The following is a 17645-nucleotide window of genomic DNA, read 5'->3' as shown; positions in this document are numbered from 1 at the left end:
CCCTCTCCCCACCACAGCTTCCAGAGGCTAAGCCCTCTTCCTCCTCCATTAATCCTCTTTAAATCAAGCCATCCCAGTTGGTGGTCCATCACCACCTCCTGCAGCAGCGAGTTCCGCAGTTGAACTCCGCTCTGCATGTAGAAGTCCTTTCTATCCCGCTGTCCAGCCACTTCTTCCCCTGCCTTTTGGGGGTAGGGGTTGCCTTCCCTCTCTCCTCTTTCCTGCCTGACCCTTCTGCCCCTCTCCACCCGCCAGGTCCAGTGCGGCGAGAGCCTGACCATCCTGTGGAGCCCTGCCAACCACATGTACCTCTTCCAGCACCTCCTGTCCACTTTGCACTGTTACGAGACCCTGCGGGACTTGCTGTCCCCGCCGAGGGCTGCCCTGCCCGCTGACGGCCACCCTGCCACTGCCGAGGGGGGTTCCCCTGAGACCGGCTCCCCTCCTCGGCGCCTGCTGACCCTGACGCTGGAGCTCAGCTCCCTCAAGGCCACGGCCTTCGTCTCGGAGATGCACTACCTGAGCCTGGCGGCCGAGCGCCTCCTGGTCAACCGCCACGGCACGTCTCTCCACGCCTACTGCCCAGGGCTGGCGGCTGGCTTTGACGGCAACAGCATCTTTGTCTTGAAGGAGGTCGAAGTGCAAGCCCTCTCCGAGCTGGAGGAGATGATTCTGCACCGAGGGCCCTTCCCCACCCTGAGCACGCTGCGCAACCGCGTCTGGGCCCTGTCGTGCGCCAGCGTGGCGGTGGAGTTCCCCTACCAGTACGACTTCTCGGCCACCCTGGATGAAGCCCTGGGCATCCAGAAGTGGCTGAAGGGCCTGCATGGCAGAAGCAGCGCCAACGGCGGAGGAATCCCCGGCTCCCGGCTCCCTCCGGACCTGCTGCTGAAAGTCCAGCACTTCTCCTGGGTCTTCCTGGACGACATCTTTGAGGTGAAGCTGCGCGACAACTACGAGCTGATGAAGGACGAGAGCAAGGAGAGCGCCAAGCGGCTGCACCTGCTGGACGCCAAGGTGGCCGCCCTGCGCAAGCAGCACGGGGAGCTGCTGCCGGCCCGCAAGATCGAGGAGCTGTACGCCTCCCTGGAGAAGAAGAACATCGAGATCTACATCCAGCGCTCGCAGCGCCTCTACGGCAACACGCCCATGCGCCGGGCCCTCCTCACCTGGACCATGGCCGGCCTGGAGCTGGTGGTGCTGGCCGACGAGTCCTTCCACGGGGCGGAGAGGGTCCTGCGGCAGATCCGCGAGCTGGACGCCACCAGCCCCTTTCCCGCCGACGGGCTGGACCTCATCACCCACTGGTGCCGCATGGTCAAGGGGAGCATCAACACTTTCTTCGGTGAGGGCCTGGCGCTCCCAGCATGGCGGGGTGGGTGGTGGGGCTTTGCTGTCCTCATCCCAGGGCGTGTGGGGAGGGTATTTGAGGGGCTGCGAAGGGAGGGAGCCCAGGAGGGCTGGGCAATATATTGATACACAGTCATACCCTGGATCCTGAATGCCTTGGTACTCAGACGTTTTGGCTCCCAAATGCCGCAAACCCGGAAGTGAGTCTTCCGGTTTGTGAACATTCTTTGGAAGCCGAACGTCCGACGCAGGTTCCGCGGGTTCCGATTGGCTGCAGGAACTTCCTGCAGGTGATATATTTTAGCTGGTGATATATCGCGATGTTGATAACCAAATGTTGCCCAGCCCTAGAGCCCAGGGGGTCTCTAGTGGAAAGGTCTCTGCGCTATCCTCAGGGGACTGTTTGCCGAGTTTGGGGGCCAGCTTCAGCTAATTAATGGTTTGTTATTGAGCCTCCTAAATCTCCTAAATCTGGGGGAGCCTCCTAAATCTGGGGGAGCAGGGTTTGAATCCCCACTGAAGTGCTCTGGGTGACCTTGGGGGTGCTAGTCACTGACTCTCGGCTTCAACTACCGTATTTTCTGGCGTATTAGACGACTGGCCGTATAAGACAACCCCCAACTTTTCCTGTTAAAATATAGAGTTTGGGATATACTCGCTGTATAAGACTACCCCTCTTCCTACCCCGGGCGTCCGTGGGCCGGACATTCCTGCGCTGCCCATGTCCAAAATGTCTGCAGCGCCAGAAATTGCTTCTGCGCATGTCCAGACGCGATTTTTGGCTTCCGGACATGCGCAGACGCGATTTCTGGCGACGCTCGGTGAGTCCCCCGTGCTGCGCTGGCGACTTGCCGAGCAGATTCTCCAGTCCGGCTCGGTTTCAGCACCCGGCGCATAAGACGACCCCCGACTTTTGAGAAGATTTTCCTGGGTTAAAAAGTCGTCTTATACGCCGGAACATACATTTTTTTTTCTCCCAAAAGCCCCAAATGCTGCAGCCTCCCGCAGAGGGCTGTCGCCCTGGGTCGCATCACCTGCCCTTTCCTGACGCTTCACCTCTTGACTTTGCAGTGCGGATCCGCGATTACCCGCGCTACCTGTTTGAGATCCGGGGCTGGCGGCTCTCGGGGCGTCTGGCCGGGGCAGAGCAGCGGGGCCAGCCTTGCTCCCGCCGGCGGCAAGTGCTGAAGCTGGGGCCGCCGTGGGGGGACGTCTCGGTGGAGAGGAACATGCCCCCCTTGAAGTTCTACCATGACTTCCACTGTGAGTCCCCGCGAGGGTTTCCAGGCTAGGAGGAAGGAGCAGGAGGCAGCCTTAATGCCGCCCCCCCCCTCAAGATTTCAGGCAGAGAGAAGGGTCCTTGCCCCAATCCCACTTCTGCCACCTGGTCCTTTTTTCTTTTCTTTTCTAAAAATAGATTTTATTGAAATTTGGTAAATAAAAAGATTCATTTCTTGATCAAGACTAAAAAGCTGATGTGAATACAAACACAGAACAGATAGAGAGAGAAGAGGACAAAATAAAAAGGGGGGAAAGGGAAAGAGAAAGAAAGAAAGAAAGAAAGAAAGAAAGAAAGAAAGAAAGAAAGAAAGAAAGAAAGAAAGAAAGAAAGAAAGAAAGGACGTCTGTTGGTTTTAAACTGGAGATGCTTCCAGGAATTGAACCCATGGCATGGTTCTTCCATTGCAGAGTGATTCTGTCTTAGACCCCCCCAGATGCTGTCCACTTCAACTCCCATCACCCACAGCCAAGCTAAGGGCCAGGAATGATGGGAGTTGTAGTCGCGCAACATTCAGGCACCCAAAGGCAAAGAAAGATGGGTTTAGGGGTTGGTCTCCAACCAGGAAGATGTGAACTAACATTTCCTCTGAGCCACGAAGCCCGTTGGGTGACCTTGGGCCAGTCTCTCCGTCTCATGGCCCAGCCCGCCTCATAAGGTTGTTGTGAGGATAAAACAGGGCGCTGGGTTGGCGAGACCCACCATCGCTGCCCTAAGTTGTCAGAGAGGGAAGGTGGAGTGAAAAGTGCAATGATATGGGAATGCTGGAAGCTGCCTTATTCGAAGTCCATTTAACTCAGTACTGCCAGCACAGGCTGGCAGCAGCTCCTCAGGACTTCAGGCAGGAAATCTTTCCCAGCCCCGCCAGAGGTGATGCCTCTGGGGACTGAACCCAGAGTTCAGAATAATAGTCTTTTACCGCACTGTGTTTATTAGAACATTTATTTGCCGTTGTTCACAAAAAAAACACCAGCACGGTTTACAGCAGCTACATATAAAACAAAAGTTGTCGCTGTTATTGTTTCTTACAAGGGACCTTCTGCTCTCCCATTGAGCTTTGATCACTTCCCTTGAAAGTTACGTAAGGTTCCAGTCTCCATGGGGTGGAATAAACAGCTGACTTAAACAGGAAGCTGCTTTATCCCAAGCCCATTGAGCCCACACTGGCTGGCAGCATCTCTCCAGGAGTTCAGGCAGGGGGCCTGTCCCAACTCTACCTGGACATGCTGCAGCGGGTGGAGCCAAGGTCCTTCTGCAGGCAAAGCAGGGGCTCTGCCTGTGAGCTACAGCTCACCCGGTAAAAACAAAACCGGTATCTGGTCTTCCTGGTTCTGAACGAGGGAATGTGCTGAGCCCCCTGTCCTTCGCAGCCGAGGTCTTCCAGTACACCATCGTGTGGGGCCCGTGCTGGGACCCGGCCTGGACGCTGATTGGGCAGGCCATTGACCTGCTGACCAAGCCCTCCGAGGACCCCAGCGCCCCCCTGCCCTGGTGGGACAAGAGCCGCCTGCTCCTCCACGGCGACTGGCACATGGACATTGAGCAGGCCAACCTGCACCAGGTGGCCACGGAGGTGAGGCCCGGCGGGGCGGGGCGGTGCACGGAGGGAGCCCGGCGGGGCGGGGGCTTGGGCGGCCACCGACAAGGGGGGCAGCCTGGCCTCTGCTCCAACCTCGCCTTCTGCCGCAGGACCCCTACAACACCACGGAGAACATGCACTGGGAGTGGAGCCACCTCTCCTTCCACTGGCGCCCGGGGCAGTTTGTCTTCACGGGGGACCTGGATGTCAACGTCCGGACGGCCTCCAAGTAAGTAGCCATATTGGGGCGGCAGCAGCGGCTGTGGGAAGGGGCTCCGGGGGCGAGTGTGTGTGTGTGAGAGAGGTGGTTCTCTAAGGGAGGGCGCTATTACGTTTGGTAGTGAAGCTTGCCTCTGTTGGCGTTTCTTCAATAACCAGAGAAAATCCTAGGAATGGAGCGCGGGAAGGGAGCCAGAGAGAGCAGTAATAACAGCAGGTGGAAATGGAAAGATGGGAAACGAAAATGTGTTCTTCCAAGCCAATTCTGGGCTGCATCAATAGGAGTATAGCATCTAGATCTAGGGAAGTAATAGTACCACTGTATTCTGCTCTGGTCAGACCTCACCTGGAGTACTGTGTCCAGTTCTGGGCACCACAGTTCAAGGAGGATACTGACAAGCTGGAACGTGTCCAGAGGAGGGCAACCAAAATGGTCAAAGGCCTGGAAACGATGCCTTATGAGGAACGGCTTAGGGAGCTGGGTATGTTTAGCCTGGAGAAGAGAAGGTTAAGGGGTGATATGATAGCCATGTTCAAATATATGAAAGGATGTCATATGGAGGAGGGAGAAAGATTGTTTGATTGCTGCTCCAGAGAAGCGGACACGGAGCAATGGATTCAAACTACAAGAAAGAAGATTCCACCTCAACATTAGGAAGAACTTCCTGACAGTAAGAGCTGTTCGGCAGTGGAATTTGCTACCAAGCAGTGTGGTGGAGTCTCCTTCTTTGGAGGTCTGTAAGCAGAGGCTTGACAGGCATATGTCAAGAATGCCTTGATGGTGTTTCCTGCTCGGCAGGGGGTTGGACTGGATGGCCCTTGTGGTCTCTTCCAACTCTATGATTCTATGAAAACATGAACTAGGCGCGCAGAATACAGAGGGTTTTATGTGGCTAAGTGAGTGAGTCTAACAAGCCACTGAAAGAAAGAAAAAACCAGGATAGGAGTTGTCCCTGAGTAAAGAAAAATTAGCATAAAGTTGCCTCGTTGTTGTTGTTGTTGTTGTTGTTGTTGTTGTTGTTGTTGTTGTTACTACTATTATTTAGTGCTTTTTTCTAAAAAAAATGTTTAGGGGTAATTTAATTTTGACTCATGAAAAACACCTTTTTATAGTTCAAATCTTGAGAAATAAATACAGTACATGGACAAAAGTACAAAGATTCACAAAATATTTAGGGGTATGTGTGTGTTCCTATCAGAAAAAAAGCACTGCTCTTCTTTGTTAATCACCTGCCTTTGACTCCTAGGTCCCAGCTTGGGTTACAACATCAAAGCACAATATGATGTCTTTATTAATTATATTAATATCCACATCGGGCCGAGATTCCCCGTAGTTGCTGAGCAGGATCCGGGCGCTCCCCTCCTGCCGTGGGGTGTAATACCTGTTTGACCCTCCTTCTCCTCCTCCTCCTCCTCCTCCTCCCGTCTCCTTCCTCCTCTGGGGCAGGTATGACGACTGCTGCTTCCTGCACCTGCCGCAGCTGTGCATGACGCTGGGCCTGACGTGGCTGTGCCACGGGAACCCCCACGACCACCACGGGGTGGTGCTGCGCTCGCCAGAGTTCCTTCCCGAGGTGCCCGTGGGCCAGGACTACGACTCCTACCGCGCCTTCCGCTCCGAGAACCTCAACCTCTGCATCTGCATGAACCTGACACGGCCCAGCGGGGGTGAGTGTGGAATCGTAGAATCGTAGAGGTGGAAAGGACCCCCAAGGGTCATCTAGTCCAACCCCCTGCAATGCTGGAATCTCAGCTAAAGCATCCATGACAAAAGACAGGATTGCGTGTGTGTGTCCCCCCCCCCCACTTCTTTATATAGGGTAAGGGTACAGGAGCCAGGCTGAGTCTGATTCCCTCAGGAGGAAATATTTTCATTTCCAACTAAATCTCAAGAAGATCAGGTATTTTTAAAAGACTGGAGTAAATTCTTAATTCATTTAAAAGACCACTGTAAACAGTTGAAATCATTGGCAGGGATGTAATGGCACATGTAATGTGGACTTATCTATGGTAACAGTGGATATATAACAGATGGATAATCGTAAAAGATGCAGAAGATCTAGTTTTAAATATGGAACCCAGGGAGGGGGGAAGGGAGGTCTGGAGGTTCCAAAGAACCTTTCACTTAAATGTTTGAAATGGTTAAAGTTAAAATGCGTAAAACTGTGTAAAACCAATAAAAATATTATTTTAAAAACGATTTCCAACTAAATATCAGGAAGAGCTTTCTGTGTGCAAGAACTGTTTGACAGTGGAACGGTCTCCCTCTGAAGGTGGTGGACTCTCCTTCCTTGGAGGTTTATCAAGCAGAGGTTGGGTGACCACCTGTCAGGGATGCTTTAGTTGAGATTCCTGCATTGCAGCAGGGGGTCAGACAAGATGATCTTCAGGGTCCCTCCAACTAGATGATCCCATTATTTCAGAGTGGCTGGGGGAACCCAGCCAGATGGGCAAGGAAGAATTCAAATTATTATTAGTAATAACCCCAACAAAAGAGAGCCTACCTTCTGAGGGCATCGGTATTGCTATGAATTAAGTGCAATTAAAAAACCAAGCATCCCATTGAAAGTGGTTCTAAGTCCCTTGCCTGTTCCGCAGAGCCCTCCCAGCCCCGCATCTTGCTCTACAGCAGCACCCTGCGCTGGATGCAGAACTTCTGGGCCACCTGGACCAGCGTCACGCGCCCCATCTGCCGGGGGAAACTTTTCGGGAACCTGAAGCCCATCAGGAAGAAGCTGGGCCAGCACTACCGGCAGCTCTCCTTCACGGCCCTCTTCCCCAAGCTCCAGGTGAGAGGCAGGCCAGGCTCCCAGAAGTCGGGGTGGGGGTGGTGGGGTCTCACCTGGCTTCGGATTTGCACTTGGGAAGCCCGTTTGCTCGAGTGGGGAGGGGTGTAAGGGGCATCCGGCATGGGTGTAGGCAGGGGGGGCAGGAGGGGGCAATTGCCCCCCCCCCCAGAAGCTGAGGGGCGCAGGCGTGGCAGCCCCATGCTCCGCCTCCCGGCGCGAAGCTCCAGAGGCGCGCGGGGAGCGTAAGCGGAGGAGCGCTAAGCAGGAGCTTCACGCCGGGAGCGGGAGCCTGGGGCCGCCTCCTTGGAAGAGCTGGGCGGCGCAGGCAACGTAGCCCCGCCCACATTCCCACTGTGGCCCTCCCGCCCCTTGCCCCCCGCCCCTTGCCCCCCGTAATTTTGATTCTGGGTACGCCCCTGGCATCCGGCACAATAAAGACCCCCAGATTTATAACACTAGGACTTAGGGACACCCAAGGAAGCTGCATGTTGCAAGAAAAAAGGAATAACTTATTCACACAGCACATTGATGGCCACCAACTTGGGTGGCTTAAACGGGATTAGACAATGAAATAATTATCATTTATTCTGGACTGATAGTTATTCGACTATCCTTACTTGTAGATATTGTAAGATATTGTACGTGCAGAAATTGGCAAGAGGATAGCTGATGGTTAAGGGCAGGAAGTTTTAAAACAACACCATACTATTGTAATATGAAGTTAATTGTAAGGAATGGAATGTGAATTAGAAGTAACTAAGGAAATAGCGCAGCAGCAAGAAGAAACGGAGTGGGGGAAAGCAGTTTTTGCAAAATTTGTTTTGTTATGGCTGATTTGGTAAAAATTAGGAAAAATCAACAAAAATGATTTGGCCCCAAAATAATTAATAAACAGGATTAGACAAATGTGCGGGCTATCAATGGCTCCTAGCCACAGCAATGCTTCTGAAAATCTGTTGTTGGAAACCCCAGGAGGTCTCCAGCTGTTTTTGGACTGCAATTCCCATCGTCCTCTAACTGGCAGGACCATTGGTCAGGAATGATAGGAACTGTAGTCTGAAAATAGCTGGAGACCCGAGTATGGGAAACCCAGGTTGGAATGATGTGGGAAGGAGGTCTCCATTGTTGGGCCTATTGCAGCCTGGCCCCTGTTGCTCGGTGGGCGATCGGGTCGTCGCACGGTGCAATTTGCATGGTTTCTGGAAAGAGCGGCGGCAGCGCTAGACCAGCTGGCTCTGGGAAGAGCAATGTGTCGCACTGCGGAAGAGGGAGAGTGAAAATCCTCTGCCCCCCAACCCTGTGCGACTCGTTTGAGCGAACTTCACCCAAGGCCGCGACGAAAGCAAACCCTGTTTCTCCTGCTCTCCCCCAGGTCCATTACTGGGCCTCCTTCGCTCAGCAGCGTGGCATCCAGCTGGAGTGCGGGCTGGGGCACATTTTCACGCGAGGCACCCAGAGGCTCATCCCCCAGGGTGAGTGGGCACGTGGGGCGGGGGACTGGGAGGAGATCTGACGTTGGGCAGGTGGGGGAGGCTGCTCCCCTCCCTCCCTCTCTCTTTCTCACACCGCCGTTCTCACCTTGCAGCCGGCACGGTGATGCGGCGCCTCATCTCCGAGTGGAGCGTCACGCAGATGATGAGCGACCTGAGCCTCGTCACGGTGCACCTCATGGCCTCCACCTGCGACGAGAATGCCGACCACCGCCTGGACTCCCTGGTCAAGAAGACCCACCTCCTCAGCCTCTCCTCCCTCGCCTACCAGCGCCACAGCGTCCGCACCGCCGAGGAGGTGGGCAGCGGCACAGGAACCCCCCCCCCTTCTTTCAGCAGGGAGCATGCTTTCCCCCGGGTTTCAGGCAGGGGTTTTTTCCTCAACACCCCACCTGGAGGTGCGAGCATTCTGCAAGCCGAGCAGGTGCTCTGTCCCTGAGATTTGGCTCTTCCCTTGGAAAACAAACTAAGTTTCTAGTCCCCATGACCTGGACGTTCTGTGGAACCAGTAGCTCCACATTATCCACACTGACTGTTAGAAGCTCTCCAGGCTTGTGTGTGTGTGTGTGTGTGTGTGTGTGTGCACATTCCCAGCCCTACCTGTGTGACAAACAGTCGTTGTGCGCTGCCCCTGGTCCCGTCATTCCCTTGCACAGCCTGACAGCCTCCCCTCCCCGCCAGGAGCTGCCTCTTCGCGACGGGGACGACGTCTTCCACACGCACCAGCTGCACCTGGTGGACTTACGGGCTTCCTGGACCACAACCAACCGGGACATCGCCTTCGGCCTCTATGACGGCTACAAGAAAGCGGCGGTTCTCAAGCGCAACCTCTCCACCGAGGCCCTGAAGGGGCTCAGGATAGACCCCCAGCTGCCGGCCAAGAAGCCCAAGAGGGGGCCTCCCCCCAGCTACCAACCTCCGCTGAGGGCCATCGCCCCACCCAGCAGCACCCGGACAGAGCGCAGCCCCTCCGGAGGTGAGGGAGGGGGTGGAAGGGGTCGGATGTAAAGTAGCAGGTGGGGCGAATGTCAAGAGCCCTTCCTTTCGCTTGTGGGGGTTTTGAATTTTTGAGCAAGTTTCATAAGCTCTCTCACACACACACCCCTCTGGTCACCAATCACTGCTGGATCAGTGTCCCAATTTCCCCGACAGGAAAAGAGGAGAGGATGCATGTAAATATCTGAGCCGGACCCCATAGAACAGATCTGAGCCTTGAAACGCATCATAGAGAGGAAGTGGGAAAGAACGTCACTTTTTTAGCTTCCTCCTTTTTTAATTTTGCTTGTTACATAAAATCTATGCACTGCTCCATTGTAAAGAAACCTCTTGAGCGGTTGATGAGAAAGATAAAGCAATAAAATCGTCCCTGAGGAGAATTAGCAATAATTTGAGACTTTCGAAAAGTTAAGATAACAATGGGCTGAACATCTGGACAGGCTTGTCTAAACAAGGACGTCTTTAGCTGAAAAGAGCGCAGGTGCCGCCAGACTAAAAGATTGTTTTCTTACAAATGTGGAACTGAGATAATGTGGCTCTTGAAAGAGGGCAAGTTCTGCCGATCAGAGTAGTCAAGCGAGGTGCATGTGGGGTCAGGTGAAACTGTAGGCAAATTGGTCCCACATTGTTGTTGTTGTTTAGTCGTTTAGTCGTGTCCGACTCTTCGTGACCCCATGGACCATAGCACGCCAGGCACTCCTGTCTTGCACTGCCTCCCGCAGTTTGGTCAAACTCATGTTCGTAGCTTCGAGAACACTGTCCAACCATCTTGTCCTCTGTCGTTCCCCTTCTCCTTGTGCCCTCAATCTTTCCCAACATCAGGGTCTTTTCCAAGGATTCTTCTCTTCTCATGAGGTGGCCAAAGTATTGGAGCCTCAGCTTCACGATCTGTCCTTCCAGGGAGCACTCAGGGCTGATTTCCTTCAGAATGGATAGGTTTGATCTTCTTGCAGTCCATGGGACTCTCAAGAGTCTCCTCCAGCACCACAATTCAAAAGCATCAATTCTTCGGCGATCAGCCTTCTTTATGGTCCAGCTCTCACTTCCATACATCACTACTGGGAAAACCATAGCTTGAACTATACGGACCTTTGTCGGCAAGGTGATGTCTCTGCTTTTTAAGATGCTGTCTAGGTTTGTCATTGCTTTTCTCCCAAGAAGCAGGCGTCTTTTAATTTCGTGACTGCTGTCACCATCTGCAGTGATCAAGGAGCCCAAGAAAGCAAAATCTCTCACTGCCTCCACATTATGGTCCCACATGATTAAGGGCTTAATATACTAATAGTAACATCTTGAAATTTGCGCTGTAACAAATTGGCAACCAGTGCGTATATCTGAGCACAGGAGTTCAATGCTGGCAAGGCCTTGCTCCTGTCAGCAATTGGGCTGCAGCATCCTGCAACAACTGCAGCTTCTGAATCGCATGCAAGGGAAGCCCCACACAGAGCGCACTGCAGTAGTCCAGTCCCGAAGTCGCCAGCGCATGAACTACTGTGGCGGCCAAACTTTCCCGGTCCAGCTCTGTACTTTTTCCTCTCACACCCAGACCCTAGACGTCTTCCTACGCCCACCTCTCACCCCAGCCTTGCGTCTTTCTCAGGGGTGCACTAGTTGACCCTTGGGGTTCCCCCCCCAATCTCTTGAAACCTGTGCTTCCCCCCCCCCCAGGAGCCTACATGCTCAAGAAGCTGATAGAGGAGACAGACCGCTTTGTGGTGTTCACAGAGGAGGATTCCGGGGTGAGCGAGCAGCTGTGTGGGATTGCTGCCTGCCAGACGGACGACATCTTCAACCGAAACTGCCTTATCGAGCTGGTCAACTGCCAGGTATTTGCCACCGCCACCCATTGTGGTCCCGCTCCTGCCTCCTTGCTGGGTGGGAAACGGGGGCTGCTGCCACCTCTCGCCCAGCGGAGTGGGCAATCGGGGTTGCAGGGATTCTTTGCTTGGTTGGGCAGCTTGGGGTGACTGTTTTGAGGGGGTTAGCCTGCATCTTATCAAAGGAGATTCACTTGCAGGAACACCGTAGGCCATTCCCCACCTCAGTGGGGCTCATTTGACAACAGCAAGGTGACTAGTCCTTAGTGTCAGTGGCACAGCCCTGTGGAACTCCCTGCCACTGGAGGTTCAGCAGGTGCTTTCCGTTCCGACTTTTAAATGCCTGCTGAGAACTTTCCGATTCTGCCCAGCCCGTGCAGGCAATTAAGAATGGACCATCCCACAATAGCTAAATGGTGTCTGTTTTAAACTTTTCTTATCTGGATTTTGCTGTGTGGTTTTATGTACCACTAGTGTATTTCAGCCCGTTCAATAACGGGCGCTAGAACATCCCGGGGTTCGGAGAAGCGCTTGCGCAGCGCTTCTCCGAACCCTGGGACCTGTCCTTGCTGTCGGCGGCAGAGGGACAGGAACGAAGGAGGAGAAAGCAGCCCTTTCTCCTCCTTCCTTCCTCTCCCTCCGCCGCCGACAGCCCTTTCTGTCGGTGGTGAGGGGAGAGGAACGAACGGAGAGAAAGCAGCCCTTTCTCTCCGTTCGTTCCCCTCCCACCACCGCCGACAGAAAGCACAGATCCCGGGGTTGCCGGCTCTGTCGGGCGGGGGGAGGGAAAAGCCGAAGACCGATCGGATCTTCTGCTTCTCCCTCCCCCCCCCACCCGACAGAGCCGGCAACCCCGCAGCGGGGGCTTCTCACCGTTTGCCTTCCCCCCAGGGGGAGGCAAATGGCGAAAAAACCCGCCACACCATACTTCGGCTCCGGGACTGGCTTGGCGGTGGCGGGAAGAAGGGGACGAATTCCTCCCCTTTTTCCCGCCGCCGCCAAGCCAGTCCCCCAGCCGAATTGCCCGCTGCCGCTTCGACTTCCTCGGCTACGGCAAGCAGGCAGACAGCTCGCCTGCTTGCCTTCGCCCAGGAAGCGCTGTCCCATGCCAGCGCATCTCCAGCATGAGACGGGGCTTCAGAGCGGCGGTTGGCGGAGCGGCGGTCGGCGGTTGTCTCTGCCTCCAATCCCTGTGTCCCTGGCGCACATGCGCAGTACCCCAGGGACACACGGGACAACTTGGACGCGGGGACAACTTGGACTTTATTATATAGGATTCATAGAACTGGAGAGTTGGAAGGGTCATCTAATCCAACCTCCTGCAATGCCGGGATCATAGTTACAGAATCCCTCATAGATGGCCTCTGTTTTAAAAACCTGCCACCTTCAACTGCTGGTGGCTTGTATTGGCTTGTATATTTGATGTCACTCCAGTCTTTTAGTGACCTTATTTGTTGTTGTTGTTGTTGTTGTTGTTTTACTTGGGTCTCCCCAGCCACTCTGGGTGGCTTCCATTGAAGATTAAAAACACATTAAAACACCAGTCATTAAAAAAGCTTCCGATGTCTTCTAAACGTCAGAGAGTTGTTTATTCCTTTGACATCTGATGGGAGGGCGTTACATTCATATGTCACCTTTTCCTCCAAGGAGCTCAAGGCGGCGTCCCTGGTTCTTCACTCCTCATTTTAGCCCCACAATAACCCTGCCAGGTAGGCTGGGTTGAGAAAGGCCACGACTGCCCCCCTTCCCCCAGGTCACCCAGTGAGCGTCATAGACCAAGCGGGGATTTGAACCCTAGTCTCTCCCAGGTCCTGTTGCTCATTTAATCCCCCCAACGACCCCGTGAGGTAGGTTAAGGTGAGAGGCTGTCACTGGCCCAAGGTGAGAGCTTCGTGGCTGAGTGGGGATTTGAACCCTGGTTCCTTAGCCCTAACTACTGCACCACCCTGTCTCTTTGGAGTGACCCTTCCCCCCGACTCCGGAATTGAGGAGGAAGAGGAGAAAGGGGAGGAGATTCACTGTCCCGAGGCTTTTATGTTGGTCAAAGTCACGAAAAGGGGCAGTGCCGGATTCTGATTCGGAATGAGGAGACATGAAACCAGCAGCTCTTTACACTGTAAATAATGTGCACTAATGAAGACTTTTGAAAGACAAGCACGTGGAAAGGCGTTACTCAGGAGTAGTCGTAACAACCCTGACAGAAACCATTGCCTGTTGCCAACTCCTGCTCCTCCCCCCCCCACCCCCAGATGGTCCTCCGCGGGGCAGAGACGGAGGGCTGTGTGATCGTCTCGGCCGCCAAAGCTCAGCTGCTCCAGTGCCAGCACCACCCCGCCTGGTACGGGGACACCCTCAAGCAGAAGACCTCCTGGACCTGCCTGCTGGACGGGATGCAGTACTTTGCCACCACCGAGAGCAGCCCTTCCGAGCACGAAGATGTGCAGCTCTGGCTAGAGGTGGGTGCTGCTCCCCACAACAACAACAACAACACACCTTGCCAGAATAAGTGGTCTCTTCCCCCCCCCCTTTTTTACCATTAAATTTTTATTAATTTTCCATTTTTAACAACTTATGCAATACATATTAATCCAGACAATACATAGCTGTCCCCAGCTCAGACTTCCCCCCCACCCCCCCAGCAGGTACACTAGTTCTGTCTTCTCGCGTATTTCAACTGTTTTTTATAATCAACAATGTAGGATTTAGCTCATTACCGCCAACGTTTTGATTCCTTTATAGTTCTTCCTTGCATAGTCTACAAACTTACTCCATTCTCTATAGAATTTCTCGTCACCCTGATCCCTTATTCTATAGGTTAGTTTGGCCATTTCCATCAAATCTAGTAGCTTCGTTTGCCACTCCGTAATCTGAGGTACCTCTTGTAACTTCCATTTTTGGGCAATTAGTAGCCTCGCGGCCGCTGTGCCATTCATAAGAAATTGTTGGTCAATTTTTGTAATTTCATTGTCTAACAGCCCCAATAAGAAAGCTGTTTTTTTTTGAAGGTGTACCTAAGTATCCTTTTTAGTTCGTTATAGACCGCTTCCCAAAAAGTTTTTATCTTGGGACACCCCCACCACATATGAAAAAATTCTCCGTTTGATATTTTACATTTCCAGCAAGCCTTGTTTTGTAATCTATACATTTTGGCTAGTTTGACCGACCGGGGTCAGATACCAGCGATAGATCATCTTCATAACGTTTTCCTTTAAAGCTGTACGAGCGGTAAATTTTAGATTTCCCTGCCACAATTTTTCCCATGCCTCCAATTCTATGTTGTGCCCAAGATCAATTGCCCATTTTAGAAGTGGTCTCAGGCGGCCGATAGCCAGGGGCAAAATGTGCCTGGCGCCTGGCGGATTTTGAGCACTGCCCTTCCTCCCTCTCCCTCACCCCTGCTCCCTGCCTCCCTCACCCCCAGGTCAAGAACATCGAGGAGCACCGCCAGCGAAGCCTGGACTCCGTGCAGGAGCTGATGGAGAGCGGGCAGGCGGTGGGCGGCATGGTCAGCACCACCACAGGTCAGCGCGCCAAGAGAAGAAGAGGCAGGCCAGCCGGAGAGCCGAGTGCCTGCCTCCTTTGGCGGGGAGGGTGGCAGGGGTTGGGGAAGGGCGCCCTTCTCTCAGTTGCCTGGGAACCTGACCTGCGACTCTTGGCCCCCCAACCAGACTGGAACCAGCCCCACGAGGTGCAGCCCACCCAGCAGGTCCAGCGCATCATCTCACGCTGCAGCTGCCGCATGTATTACATCAGCTACAGCCACGACATCAACCCCGAGCTGGCCACCGAGATCAAGCCGCCGGAGCCCCCGGCCCACCCTGAGAAGGAGGACCTCCTCAAGAAGCAGGAAGGTGCGCACGGGGGGGGGGGGGGAGAGCCAGGAGAAGCAGAGGGCCTGGCAGGTGGGGGCGGGTAGTGGGCGTGCCAGGGGGCAGAGGGAGCGGCCTTACCCTGAGCCGAGCCGCTGCTCCACTGCTCAGTATTGCCAGCACTGACTGGCAGCCGAGGCTCTCCAGCCTTTCAGCCGGGAGGGACTTCCCCCAGCCCTCCCTAGAGACCCCCCCCCAGGCACCCTTCTGCCTTTGCGTCCCTGAGCGGTGAGCTTTAAAACAAAGCAAGATTCCAGTCCTCGTGGTTCTGAATGAAGGACTTTGGGGGGGCATCTTTCTGCCCTCTTCTTACTCCCCACCCTCCAGGGGCCGCGGACACCTTCACTCTCATCCACCACGACCTGGAGATTTCCACCAACCCGGCGCAGTACGCCATGATCCTCGACATTGTCAACAACCTCCTGCTCCACGTGGAGCCCAAGCGCAAGGTGGGGGGGACATATTGGGGACTGGCTTGTTGTTGTTTGCATCAGAAATCGTAGCAGGTGGGGGATATGTAATGGTTACATTGCCTGCGTTTCCGGAGAGTGCTAAAGTGTGGTTTGTAAGAATGTAAGAAAAGGCTCCTGGATCAGGCCATGGGGGGGGGCACACCTAGGCCAGCCTCCTGTCCTCCCAGAGCCCGGATACCCCATGGAATCTAGGTAGACTGCCTCTGGAGCAGGAGGTTCCGAAAATCCAGCCTCCTCCTCTCACAGAGGCTGAGCAGGTGCCCCCAAGGGAAACTCACAAGCAGGATTCGAGCACAAGGGCCCTCTCCCATCCTGGGAATGTATTCAGCAAATGTATTCAGAACTGCACGGAGGCAGAGGATAGCCATGGCAGCTAGTAGCCACTGGTAGCCGCTTCCTCTTCCAGGAATTTGACTACTCTTTTAAGGCCTTCCAATCTGGTGGCCATCACCGCCTCCTGTGGCAGAGAGTTCCGCAGTCCATGCATTGTGTGAACAAGTCGCCCAGCATCCAGCTCCATTCGATGCCTATAGTTTGCACTTGCCACTGAACCGCATTTTGCTCTAACCACGCTTTGTCCGATTACCCTGCAAGCCACCCCACAGCCAAGCAAACAAACCATGGTTTGTTAGTCCCCCCCCTCCCAAAAAATAAAACCCTGGTTTGTGTTGCATCTCGGGTGGGGTAGCTGAACAAACCACAGCTAACCTAAGCTAAGCTTTTGGGTTCAGCAAGCTGTAGTTAAAGCAAGCCGCAGTTTCTTAAGCCAAGGACAAGAAACCACGGTTTTCCAGGGTCTCAAGCAAAGCAGGGTCCTTCTCATCTCCCACCCACCCTGCTGGATCGAGACCCCTGTACTTGAGGTTATGACTCGAGGACCCCCCCCCCCCCCCGTTCCACGTTTCAATTTCCGCAGGAGCACAGCGAGAAAAAGCAGCGCGTCCGCTTCCAGCTGGAGATCTCCAGCAACCCCGAGGAGCAGCGCAGCAGCATCCTGCACCTGCAGGAGGCCGTCCGCCAGCACGTGGCCAAGATCCGCCACCTGGAGAAGCAGATGTACTCGGTCATGAAGGTGACTCTCGCTCCCCTCAACCCCCCGTGTGCCAGGCCGACCTGCCTTGCGTGCCTCTCCAAGGCAGGCAGCCGGGGCGAGCAGGTCGGTGGGAGCCGCAAGACCCCACGTCCCCAGGCGCACCGTGACGGCTTGCTTCCTTCCTCCAGTCGCTGCAGGACGACGGCCGGAACGAGTCTCTCCTTGACCACAACCAGAAGCTGCAGGAGCAGCTGAGCCGGGAGAAAGCTGAACTGCAGCAGGAAAGCGAAGAGCTTAATATCCTCATCAGGTATGAGGGACAAGGGGCAAGTGAAGGGAACCAGTGAAGGTCCTGGAGGCGGTTGGAGGATGGATGGCGGCTAACAGATTGAGGTTGAATCCTGACAAGACAGAAGTACTGTTTGTGGGGGACAGGAGGCGGGCAGGTGTGGAGGACTCCCTGGTCCTGAATGGGGTAACTGTGCCCCTGAAGGACCAGGTGCGCAGCCTGGGAGTCATTCTGGACTCACAGCTGTCCATGGAGGCGCAGGTCAATTCTGTGTCCAGGGCAGCTGTCAATCAGCAGACTGAGACCCTACCTGCCCGCAGACTGTCTAGCCAGAGTGGTGCATCTCTCTGGTTATCTCTCGCTTGGACGACTGCAATGCGCTCTACGTGGGGCTACCTTTGAAGGTGACCCGGAAACTACAACTAACCCAGAATGCGGCAGCTAGACTGGTGACTGGGAGCG

General features: G+C 54.4%; 1 protein-coding gene across 1 annotated transcript in view; it reads left to right on the top strand.

The window, feature by feature from the left end:
* The window catches only part of BLTP2 (bridge-like lipid transfer protein family member 2), a 46809-nt gene that overhangs the window by 21452 nt on the left and 7712 nt on the right, over nt 1-17645 (top strand). Inside the window, exons 16-31 of the mRNA XM_060268627.1 lie at nt 256-1345; nt 2422-2613; nt 4000-4202; nt 4319-4437; nt 5875-6095; nt 7026-7216; nt 8589-8688; nt 8802-9004; nt 9388-9682; nt 11371-11528; nt 13769-13975; nt 14941-15040; nt 15188-15370; nt 15716-15837; nt 16778-16933; nt 17083-17204. Coding sequence (XP_060124610.1) covers nt 256-1345; nt 2422-2613; nt 4000-4202; nt 4319-4437; nt 5875-6095; nt 7026-7216; nt 8589-8688; nt 8802-9004; nt 9388-9682; nt 11371-11528; nt 13769-13975; nt 14941-15040; nt 15188-15370; nt 15716-15837; nt 16778-16933; nt 17083-17204 — 3662 coding nt within the window. The remainder of the gene's footprint in view (nt 1-255; nt 1346-2421; nt 2614-3999; nt 4203-4318; nt 4438-5874; nt 6096-7025; nt 7217-8588; nt 8689-8801; nt 9005-9387; nt 9683-11370; nt 11529-13768; nt 13976-14940; nt 15041-15187; nt 15371-15715; nt 15838-16777; nt 16934-17082; nt 17205-17645) is intronic.

This window comes from Zootoca vivipara, chromosome 15 (genome assembly GCF_963506605.1).
Source record: "Zootoca vivipara chromosome 15, rZooViv1.1, whole genome shotgun sequence".
NCBI lineage: Eukaryota > Metazoa > Chordata > Lepidosauria > Squamata > Lacertidae > Zootoca > Zootoca vivipara.
The sequence above is the reverse complement of the archived record's forward strand: the minus strand, read 5'-3'. Positions and strand labels throughout refer to the sequence as shown.